Raw genomic sequence first — 12403 nt, forward strand, 5'->3', positions numbered from 1 at the left:
TGTTGGGAAGTAACTAGTTACATATAACTAAATTACATAATTTAATTACGAAATAAATGTAATTATAATCAGTTACAGTTGCCGAGAAAGAAATTTAATTACAGTTACTTAGGAAAATGTTAACAATTACAAAAGTGAAAACTGTTATTTATTTTTTCTTCACACACACACCCATATACAGATTTAATTGATTTCTTTCATAAATTGCATTGACTGCTCTAAAATATGAGACAATGTTTTAGGAGTTTAGGACACATAATAGGACACATGCTCATTCGATAACTGTTTTATTTCCTATTTGGGATTAGGTATATGCTTTATTTTGTAAGATTAATTTAAGTTTTTTTTTCCCAAGGCATTGTTAGATGCCAGTGTTTCCTGTCATAACTATGCAAAGATTTGATTTCAAAAACAGAATCATAACTACTAAACTATTTCTTGTTATGAATGTAAATCTGTATTTAATCTCAGAACAATCACAAAGTGAAAAGAGGTGTTAAATAAAGGTCTGATTTTGGGGTGGCTGTGTTTTAAAATTAAATTATTATATTCTTAATTTAAGTGATGAAGGGTTTGGAAAGTCTGACAGTAATCAGTGTTGAGTGCTACTGGTTAACCCTGCCTACTTTACATATTTGAAAATGATTAACAGTTGAAAACATTAGAAATTTAGAAAAGTAATCAAAATGTAATCAGTTACATTACTTATTACATTTTAAATAGGGTAACTTGTAATCTGTAACCTATTACATTTCCAAAATAACCTTTGCAACACTGAGCGTCATTCCTATCATGTTCTGTTATATTCCAAGAACTCTTTTTTTTTAGTTTGATCATTTTTGTCACATATTGTCTGTATACATTTCCTGTTCATTCATTTCTTGTTTTTTTTTCTTGATTTATGATTGTTATCACCTGTGTCTATTTTAGATAATCAAAATCCTGAGTCTACATTGATTGTCATGTTATCTATTCTTCATTTTTGTTTATTTCTTTTAAAATTTTTTACTTTTGCCCCTCTAGTGGTTAACAAAATGCATCTTGCAGGAGAACATTATTTTAGCTGTGTTTTGGCTCTGCGCCTCAGGAAATGAACTGAAAATGTATCTGACTTTGTGCAATTCGACTTCAGTGTGAATAGACCGGGACGGGTACAATCCATCAGTCAGCTAGAGATTTAAGCCTGTGATTGGGGAAAACTCATGCCACCTTTTAGTACATGCAACAGTCAGTCTACTCACAAGGTAGAACATTGTTGTAACGGTTCTTCGGCTTGTTTTCAATAGCCAGGGCAGTGTTTTTGGACTGTGCCGTTCCAACAGTTTTCAACTCCTGCAACATAATTTCTAAATTAATTTCTGTGATGAGTCCTGAGTAAAACGGTTTGATAATATTGAATAAAAAAAATACATATTTGTGTTTCTCATGTGTACCTCATACTCTTCAGCAAAACCACAGTTGGAATCTGCATGTTTCTGCTTAAAGTACTCTTCATAATCTTCTATTCTCAAAGCAATATTACTGTGTACCATAAAAAAAAAAAATGCAATAAAGTGCAAAGAATCATGTTTCAACATTGAAAATTAATAGATTAATAATAAATCAGTTACTTACATTTTATTGCTGGAAATAGAAGGAAACAATAATACATTAACAATTTGTAAGTTTTGTCAAATAAATATTTAACGATAAACATATCAAACAAAGTTACCTAATGGTGTGTACAGGGATGTCAGGACATTGTTTTTTGGTTTGTCTGTAACAGAGTAATAAAGAAATGTTACTAAAATGAATCTGCAAGCCTTCAGTATCTTGAACTCTAGCCACTATTTACTTCTCTGATGACACTGGCAACTAACCTTCTTGAATAGAAGAAGAGAATGAGAGTCATGATGATGAGAAAACAGATCACTGCCAAAACTATGCCAACAATCATTGGAGTGTTAGGGAAAGTGTTAGACTCTGTGTTAGGGGAACCAACATGAGAATTTGGTAAGTGTTATTATTATATTATTAAACATGTTCCCGATGAAGAAAAAGCAGTAATATATTTCACCTTGTTTATTATATTATCCAGATCATTTAATGAAAAAGATGATATGCTAGTATACACTGAGATGCAATAGATTATCCTTAAAAAACACATTATCTGTTTTATGCCATTTTCTGGTGGAGCTAACATCGATAGTTACAACATTATATTAAAAGTTACTGTGGGAGTTTTGCGCAAGACTACAAAGAGGAAGAGGACAGTTATTTGATAAGTTTGCATACTGGTAAATTGTGAGATGCAGACAGTTCCTCCTTCTGTTGATTGATCTGCTGCCACAGCAGTGATGCAGAATGTGTAATTGACTCCAGCAGTCAGACCGGTGATGTGATAGGAAGTGTTACTAGTTAGGACAGTCGTCCTTGTCTCAGTCCATTGAATTCTAAAAAAATCTCTATTTCCAGCTGGTCCTTCCCATGTCAGAAACACAGATGATATTGTGATTTCAGACACTGTTAGATTTATGATCTTATTTGGCTCTGTTTGGGGAGAGAAGAGCATTTTTTTCCAATCAGGACAAAAGTGAAATATACATACATATGGGGGAAATGTCAACTGGTGGGAAAGATTAACTAACAATAGACTAAAAAGGGGGAAGGGATCATTCTTATAACATATGTTGTAGCACAAAACATATATTTTATAGTTACATATAATTACTACTATATAGCAAGAAAGACTTTTTTAACTCTACATACTTGTGAATTGTGAGATGCAGAGTGTTCCTCCTTCTGTTGATTGATCTGCTGCCACAGCAGTGATGCAGAATGTGTAACTGACTCCAGCAGTCAGACCGGTGATGTGATAGGAAGTGTTAGTAGTAGTTTTATTTGTTTTATCATCAGTCCAGTGAACTTTAAAGAAAGATCTATTTCCAGCTGGTTCAACCCAAGTCAGAAACACAGATGAGGTTGTGATTTTAGACACGTTGAGATTCCTGATCGCATCCGGCTCTGTGTACAGAAGAAAAGAGCAATTCACAAATGTCTTTTCTTTTTTTACTTTTCTCAACAATCAGGACACAAGTGAAAAATAAATACATATAGGGGGAAATGTGAACTGGTGGGGCAAATCAACTAATAACAGACCTAAAAATGGTGAAAGGCATAACTCTGATACCGTACTATGTAGAGCTTGGTCGAAAACAAGAACACATACACAGGTCAATTAACAGGACGGCAACATTCCGGAAGAAAAAAATACTTTCACTATCTGTGGTCATAAAGTTAATTAACGACCAGCACCGCACTCAAGCATCCTGCTCTGCTCTCCCTAACGCCTCACGAGAACCCCAAAACAAAGGGTCATTTGTGTGGAAAAATCCGGAATGTATTTAAAACAGGACTTCACGGTTGTTTCTTATCACTTAAGCATAATTCAACCAGAAACAGGACAAGATCTTGTCATTTGGAGAGACTCCGGCACAAACCCTCCCTGATTCCCTGACCATTAACGCAGTAATTCAATGATGTTATCTATAGGGAAGACGGTTTTACAGCCGACGTCCGAACTAAGCAAAACACCAGATCTCCACGAAAGTGACATTCCCGTGACCTCGCGTTTCTCCCCATTTTAAAAGGGATAAATTATACTAGTTTCTGCTATTGAAGCAATATATTCAAAACAATGTATACAATATATTTACAATATATATTAAGGTTGTTTTCATGTCATTTATAAGCTTGCTGTGTTATTGGAATCTATGGTATTGTTGTAATCTTTGCTGTCTAACTTTCCTGATCACTATTGTTTAGTTTCACATGCTTGGTGTGATTATTTAGAATTAAGGATTGTTTCATCTATGGCTTAACCGCGTAATAGATACAATTGATATATGTACTTTGGGTATGCAAAATACTTGGTGTTTGATTTCGAATGAAAGCTGATTTCATTAGCAGTAATCTGGTGTGGATGAGAATTGTCTTTTCTCATCAAGGTATGATTACAATACGAATAGACGTCTGCTGTCAATAATTTCTTCATGTGATAAAATAACTGAACAGATAATATATGCACGGAAAAAAAGCTGTACAGGGCGGGGCTCTGCCCCACAGGAAGAATCCGATTGGGTCAGTCGCCCGTGGGTGGATCCCAAATCGGCCCGTTAAAGACAGACACCCAACTGTGTCTCTTGGTAGGAGTTGGAGTTTTAAGTTTGTTGCTTGCGCATGCTCTCTGCTTGCTCAGCGCTCCCAGCCATTAAACATCATGGCCGAGCAGTGACCAACGATCAGGACTCAGTCAAAATTCCCAAGCAACTTTAACATCTAAAGCCTCAGAAACCGAGACAACTTCCTGAGAGCATCATCAAGTCAGAACGAAGCCAACCAACCACTGAAGAGTATTCTCGTGACGACGACCTACCAAGCCGCCAATCCGCACACGGTCTTCCCTTAACCCGGAAGGAACTGAACTCAACTGAAAGCAAGGAAAGTAAAACAATATTTCCTAAATCTGCTGGAAACTGGTTGTATTTATCTTTTAAGAGTAAAGATAGTAAAGTTCCATGCGTGTAATTCCCTCAGGTTGAAGTCAGATTATTCTTGAAAACAAGCATTAGAGCCTAGAACTCTCTTCACATCAAAACAATTCATTGCCTGCAATTTGTGTGTTTAAGTATTCTGTTTGTGTTGTTTAGCTTAGTGTTGTGTTAGAGTAGTGAAATAAACTTTGATTCTATTAAGAAATCTCTTGTCTGTTGCTATGTGATTTTTCAAGTCTGAAATTATTTGCCTAAGATCGCGTTACCTACGCTCATGAATTTTTATAAAGTACTATTTGGTTTGTTTTATCGTTGGCCGCGAATAAGATAAACAAAATTGTTAGGAGATAACGTGCTGATTTTAATGCTTGCTGGACAAGTCGTTAATGAGGTATCGTTAACAAGGTATAAGTTGGACGTTTTGATTAACATCGATTAATCATGTAAATATCAATATCGAATCTTAAGAATAGATTCCCCAAAAGCTAAATAAAATAAGGGCTAATCCTTTACAACTATATAGCAGAAAACTGATATTTTATAATATTACTTACTGGTATAGATTGAGATGCAGACAGTTCCTCCTTCTGTTGATTGATCTGCTGCCACAGCAGTGATGCAGAATGTGTAATTGACTCCAGCAGTCAGACCGGTGATGTGATAGGAAGTGTTAGTAGTAATTTTATTTGTTTTATTATCAGTCCACTGAACTATAAAGAAAGATCTATTTCCAAATGGTTCATCCCATCTCAGAAACACAGACGATGTTGTGATATTGGTCCCTCTGAGATTCCTGATCACATCTGGTTCTGTGTGGGAAAAGAAGAGCAAGACATAATTGATGATTTGAAAAAAGCATCAAGCAAGACACAAGCAAAGTAAAGGAAAGATGAACTGGTGGGCCAAACTAACAAACAATAGACTGGCAAGGGGGAAGGCAGTATTATGATATTGAATGTTTAACATGAGCTTTGTGTGATATTTTTACTAAAAAGAAAAAGCAGCACAAATTAGTGTTGCTTTAAATGGGAATAACTCTATTGCTTTTACAAATTACTTTAAAAAAAATATTGGTGGGTCAGAAATCAGTATCGTGTTTTTTGTTTTTTGAGTTCAGTGACTTTTTAATTTGAAGATTTTCTCGTTCCGTTGATCCCGATGTCCCCTTTCATGTATTTTGTACCTGCTTTGCTGGTTTCTAGGTTTCTAAGAATGTTCTCATTTGTTTGACACTCAATTCTTAATCGATTAGCCCTGTCTGTTCCTTGTTTTTTCCCCCCTCATTTTCCCTCCTTCATACCCCCAGTTCTGTTCAGTTCATTGTCTTTTCTCATTTTTGGATTAATAGAGTTACTGCTAGCAATTACTGTAGATCAATACTGCAAATGTTTCCTTTCATTACCATGAACAACCACCCTTGATAGTCAAGTAGTTTAAATGTGCTTTGTAGTACATAACATGTACTTTATAAGTTTGCATACTGGTAAATTGTGAGATGCAGACAGTTCCTCCTTCTGTTGATTGATCTGCTGCCACAGCAGTGATGCAGAATGTGTAACTGACTCCAGCAGTCAGACCGGTGATGTTATAGGAAGTGTTAGTAGTTGTTGAATTTCTGTTTGTTTTATCATCAGTCCACTGAAGTTTAAAGAAAGATCTATTTCCAGCTGGTTCAACCCAAGTCAGAAACACAGATGAGGTTGTGATTTTAGACACGATGAGATTCCTGATCGCATCCGGCTCTGTGTACAGAAGAAAAGAGCCATTCACAAATGTCTTTTCCTTTTTCTTTTCTTTTCCCAACAATCAAGACACACGTGAAAAATAAATACATATAGGGGGAAATGTGAACTGGTGGGACAAATTAACTAATAACAGACTAAAAAAGGTGAAAGGCATAACTCTGATCCCGTACTATGTAGCACAAAACAGATATTTTATAATATTACATACTGGTATAGTTTGAGATGCAGACAGTTCCTCCTTCTGTTGATTGATCTGCTGCCACAGCAGTGATGCAGAATGTGTAATTGACTCCAGCAGTCAGACCGGTGATGCTATAGGAAGTGTTAGTAGTAATTTTATTTATTTTATTATCAGTCCAGTGAACTTTAAAGAAAGATCTATTTCCAAATGGTTCATCCCATCTCAGAAACACAGACGATGTTGTGATATTGGTCCCTCTGAGATTCCTGATCACATCTGGTTCTGTGTGGGAAAAGAAGAGCAAGACATAATTGATGATTTGAGAAAACCATCAAGGAAGACACAAGCAAAGTAAAAGAAAGGTGAACTGGTGGGCCAAACTAACAAACAATAGACTGGCAAGCGGGAAGGCAGTATTTTGATATTTAATGTTTAACATGAGCTTTGTGTGATATTTTTACTAAAAAGAAAAAGCAGCACAAATTAGTGTTGCTTTAAATGGGAATAACTCTAATTAAAAAATATTGGTGGGTCAGAAATCAGTATCATGTTTTTTGTTTTTTGAGTTCAGTGACTTTTTAATTTTAAGATTTTCTCGTTCCGTTGATCCCGATGTCCCCTTTCATGTATTTTGTGCCTGCTTTGCTGGTTTCTAGTTTTCTAAAAATGTTCTCATTTGTTTGATACTCAATTCTTAATCGATTAGCCCTGTCTGTTCCTTGTTTTTTCCCCCTCATTTTCCCTCCTTCATACCCCCAGTTCTGTTCAGTTCATTGTCTTTTCTCATTTTTGGATTAATAGAGTTACTGCTAGCAATTACTGTAGATCAATACTGCCAATGTTTCCTTTCATTGAACAACTACCCATGATAGTGAAGTTGTTTAAATATGGTTTGTAGTACAAAACATCTACTTTATAAGTTTGCATACTGGTAAATTGTGAGATGCAGACAGTTCCTCCTTCTGTTGATTGATCTGCTGCCACAGCAGTGATGCAGAATGTGTAATTGACTCCAGCAGTCAGACCAGTGATGTTATAGGAAGTGTACGTAGTAGTTTTATTTGTTTTATTATCAGTCCACTGAAGTTTAAAGAAAGATCTATTTCCAACTGGTTCATCCCAAGTCAGAAACACAGATGAGGTTGTGATTTTAGACACTCTGAGATTCCTGATCGCATCCGGCTCTGTGTACAGAAGAAAAGAGCAATTCACAAATGTCTTTTCTTTTCTTTTCTTTTCTTTTCTTTTCTCAACAATCAGGACACAAGTGAAAAATAAATACATATAGGGGGAAATGTGAACTGGTGGGGCAAATTAACTAATAACAGACTAAAAAAGGTGAAAGGCATAACTCTGATACCGTACTATATAGCACAAAACAGATTATTTTATAATATTACTTACTGGTATAGTTTGAGATGCAGAATGCGTCGCCTTCTGTTGATTGATCTGCTGCCACAGCAGTGATGCACAATGTGTAACTGACTCCAGCAGTCAGACCGGTGATGTTATAGGAAGTGTTAGTAGTTGTTGAATTTCTGTTTGTTTTATTATCAGTCCAGTGAACTTTAAAGAAATATCTATTTCCATCAGGTTCATCCCATCTCAGAAACACAGACGATGTTGTGATATTGGTCCCTCTGAGATTCCTGATCACATCTGGTTCTGTGTGGGAAAAGAAGAGCAAGACATAATTGATGATTTGAAAAAACCCTCAAGGAAGACACAAGCAAAGTAAAGGAAAGATGAACTGGTGGGCCAAACTAACAAACAATAGACTGGCAAGGGGGAAGGCAGTATTTTGATATTGAATGTTTAACATGAGCTTTGTGTGATATTTTTACTAAAAAGAAAAAGCAGCACAAATTAGTGTTGCTTTAAATGGGAATAACTCTAGTGCTTTTACAAATTACTTAAAAATATATTGGTGGGTCAGAAATCAGTATCATGTTTTTTGTTTTTTGAGTTCAGTGACTTTTTAATTTGAAGATTTTCTCGTTCCGTTGATCCCGATGTCCCCTTTCATGTATTTTGTACCTGCTTTGCTGGTTTCTAGGTTTCTAAGAATGTTCTCATTTGTTTTATACTAAATTTTTTAATCGATTAGCCCTGTCTGTTCCTTGTTTTTTCCCCTAATTTTTCCCTCCTCCATACCCGTTATGTTCAGTTCTTTGTCTTTTCTTATTTTTGGATTAATAGAGGTACTGCTAGCAATTACTGTAGATCAATACTGCAACTCTTTCCTTTCATTGAACAACTACCCATGATAGTCAAGTAGTTTAAATGTGCTTTGTAGTACAAAACATGTACTAAACTGCTCTGTGTACCCATAAATACACATGAACTATACGAAAATACTAGCAACATGGGCACTATCTTCTCTAATACATTAGAAGCTGTTGCCCCCCTCAAATTGAAAAAGGTTAGAGAAAAACGTACTGCGCCATGTTACAACAGTTATACCCATTCTCTCAAGAAAGAAACTCGTAATCTTGAGCGCAAATGGAGAAAAACTAACTTGGAAGTTTTTAGAATTGCGTGGAAAAACAGTATGTCCTGCTATAGACAGGCTCTAAAAGCTGCCAGGGCAGATCATATCCGCAAACTCATAGATAATAACCAAAACAATCCAAGGTTCTTATTTAGCACAGTGGCTAGATTAACAAATAAACAGACGCCACCCGATCTAAATATTCCCTCACAGTTTAATAGTAATGACTTTATGAATTTCTTTACTGATAAAATAGATAACATCAGAAATACAATATCAAATGTAGATTCTACTGCGTCTAGTATTTCAGCTTCATTCATCACACCCAAAGAAAAACTGCAGTGCTTTACAACTATAGGACAGGAAGAGATAAATAAACTTATCAGTGCATCTAAACCAACAACATGTTTATTAGATCCTGTACCCACTAAACTACTCAAAGAGTTGTTACCAGTAGCAGAAGAACGCTTCTCAATATTATTAACTCATCATTATCTTTAGGTCACATCCCAAAACCATTCAAGCTGGCGGTTATTAAGCCTCTTCTTAAGAAACCACAACTAGATTCTAATGAACTGGCAAATTACAGACCCATTTCAAATCTTCCGTTTATGTCTAAAATTTTTAGAAAAAGTTGTGTCTGCTCAATTGTGCTCCTTCTTGCAAAAACAATTATCTCTGAAGAATTTCAGTCAGGTTTCAGGCCTCACCATAGCACAGAAACTGCACTTGTTAAAATTACAAATGACTTACTTCTTGCTTCAGACCAAGGCTGCATCTCATTGCTAGTATTACTTGGTCTTAGTGCTGCATTCGACACTATAGACTATGACATTCTCATAGATCGATTACAAAACTATACTGGTATTCAAGGGCAGGCTTTAAGATGGTTTAGATCATACCTGTCAAATCGCTACCACTTTATTCATGCAATATACATGGGGAGTCATCTCAATTATCACCAGTAAAGTATGGAGTACCACAAGGATCTGTCCTAGGTCCTCTGCTATTTTCAATATACATGTTGCCCCTTGGTAATATTATTAGAAAATACGGGATTAGTTTTCATTGTTATGCTGATGATACGCAACTATATATCTCAAGACCAGATGAAACTTCTAAACTATCAAAGCTAATAGATTGTGTAAAAAATGTAAAAGATTGGATGACCAGTAATTTCCTCCTATTAAATTCAGATAAGACAGAGATATTACTTACTGGACCAAAAAACAGTACACAGAACCTCTTGGATTACAATTTGCAACTAGACGGATGCACTGTTACGTCCTCTAAAGTAAAAAATCTGGGTGTTATATTAGACAGCAACTTGTCCTTTGAAAATCATATTTCCAATGTTACAAAAACAGCATTCTTCCATCTTAGAAACATTTCCTGTTTCTGATGCAGAAAAGCTAGTTCATGCATTCATGACCTCTAGACTGGACTATTGTAATCAGTGTTGGGGAGTAGTTAACTACAAGTAGCGACGCTACTAACTTAACTACATTTTTCGGTAGCTTGGCAGTAGCTCAGTTCCTTTTTAAACAGTGTAGCTTTTCCAGTAGCTAACTACTTTTTGCAGCAAGTAGCGGTGTAGCGCGAGCAAAAGCTACATTGCGTTTTGTCGAGCCTGCGCGAATCAGCGCGATGCAAGGATATTCTTCTTGTTAGATTACAAACTCATTTTTTGCCATTACCGCCACCTGTTGTTTAATCACGCATCTTGCGGCTAACGGTTCAATGACATACAGAAGTGGGTTGACACACCCATATTATCCATGATGGAGCAAGACGTGGCGGCAGATTTGGAGGCTGGAGAAACAACTAACGTTAATTACCCATGGCCTTATTTGTCCAAGTTCATGTCTCTCAAAGAAACGACAAGTAAAGGTTACACTTTTTGTAACAGTCTGAGATATTTGAGTGTTGTATGTAATAAAACAATACTCTTTGAAATCATAATTGCATTGCATTGTTTTAAACACTAAATATTTTACTTAAAACATTCCTCAGACACTTATTCAGTTATTTATAATATACGTTGTTCAAAAAAATCAAAAGTAGTTTCAATGTAGCTAGCTACTTTTTGATAGTAACTTGTAGTGTAGCTAACTACTTTTCCAAAAGGGTAGCTTGACTGTAGTTTAACTACTTTAACTTACGAGTAGCTTGTAGCTTGTCAAACTACAGTTTCAGAGTAGCTTCCCCAACACTGATTGTAATGTACTGCTAGGTGGTTGTCCTGCATCTTCAATAAACAAGCTACAGATAGTCCAAAATGCACCGACTAGAGTTCTTACCAGGTCAAGAAAATATGATCATATTACCCCAATTTTACAGTCTCTGCACTGGCTACCTATTCAGTTCCGTATCATTTACAAAATTGTATTACTTGCCTATAAGGCCCTAAATGGTTTAGCTCCTGCGTACCTAACTTGTCTTCTACCACGCTACAATCCAACCCGCTCCCTAAGGTCACAAAACTCTGGACTTTTGGTAGTACCTAGGATAGCAAAGTCCACTAAAGGAGGTAGAGCTTTTTCACATTTGGCTCCCAAACTCTGGAATACCCTTCCTGATAACGTTCTGGGTTCAGACACACTCTCTCTGTTTAAATCTAGATTAAAGACACATCTCTTTAGCCAAGCATTCACATAATGCATTTTATAATCTTGTACTGCAGTTATATCTGATCAAATATACATTATTATTATTCTTTAGCTTGGGTTGAACAAATACTTTTTGCTTAGATGGAACAGCAGCTACGCTAATTATGTCTCTATTTGTCTCTGTTTCTGCCACGGGATTAACATCCCATGGTAACTAGGAATGACAGAAGCTTCAGTCTGGATCCAACCCTTAAATGATCTGAGATGACCGAACACCTGAGAAAAGATAATGCCAACCCCTCAGATGATGCCGATGCTCAGACAACATACAGAATTACCAAATGTTGCCATCAGTTAAATGTATTAAGGTTCTGCAATATATAAATATATTGTGGAAACTTAAGTTCCTATAGAGCTGCTTTGCAACTATTTGTATCGTAAAAAGCGCTATACAAATAAACTTTATAAGTTTGCATACTGGTAAATTGTGAAATGCAGACAGTTTCTCCTTCTGTTGATTGATCTGCTGCCACAGCAGTGATGCAGAATGTGTAATTGACTCCAGCAGTCAGACCGGTGATGTTATAGGAAGTGTTAGTAGTAATTGTATTATCAGTCCAGTGAACTATAAAGAAAGATCTATTTCCAAATGGTTCATCCCATCTCAGAAGCACAGATGATGTTGTGATATTGGTCCCTCTGAGATTCCTGATCACATCTGGTTCTGTGTGGGAAAAGAAGAGCAAGACATAATTAGGGGGTGGTGATGGCGCAGTGGATAAGACACATGCCTTTGGTGTGAGAGACCCGGGTTCGAATCCACTGTGAGACACCAATGTGTCCCT

The 12403-nt window shown here is 36.2% G+C and overlaps 1 protein-coding gene across 1 annotated transcript in view; it reads right to left on the reverse strand.

Annotated features, from left to right (window-relative positions):
* Positions 1–12403, reverse strand: part of LOC306868114 (receptor-type tyrosine-protein phosphatase eta) — a 41388-nt gene that overhangs the window by 5162 nt on the left and 23823 nt on the right. The window contains exons 13-24 of the mRNA XM_079414146.1: positions 12037–12282; positions 7863–8123; positions 7388–7642; positions 6486–6740; positions 6014–6274; positions 5087–5341; positions 2749–3003; positions 2275–2529; positions 1860–1962; positions 1712–1756; positions 1434–1521; positions 1242–1332 (exon numbers count right to left, since the gene is read on the reverse strand). Of these exons, the coding sequence (XP_079270272.1) occupies positions 1242–1332; positions 1434–1521; positions 1712–1756; positions 1860–1962; positions 2275–2529; positions 2749–3003; positions 5087–5341; positions 6014–6274; positions 6486–6740; positions 7388–7642; positions 7863–8123; positions 12037–12282 (2370 nt within the window). The remainder of the gene's footprint in view (positions 1–1241; positions 1333–1433; positions 1522–1711; positions 1757–1859; positions 1963–2274; positions 2530–2748; positions 3004–5086; positions 5342–6013; positions 6275–6485; positions 6741–7387; positions 7643–7862; positions 8124–12036; positions 12283–12403) is intronic.

Source organism: Barbus barbus, assembly GCF_936440315.1.
Source record: "Barbus barbus genome assembly, chromosome: 50".
NCBI classification, from domain to species: domain Eukaryota; kingdom Metazoa; phylum Chordata; class Actinopteri; order Cypriniformes; family Cyprinidae; genus Barbus; species Barbus barbus.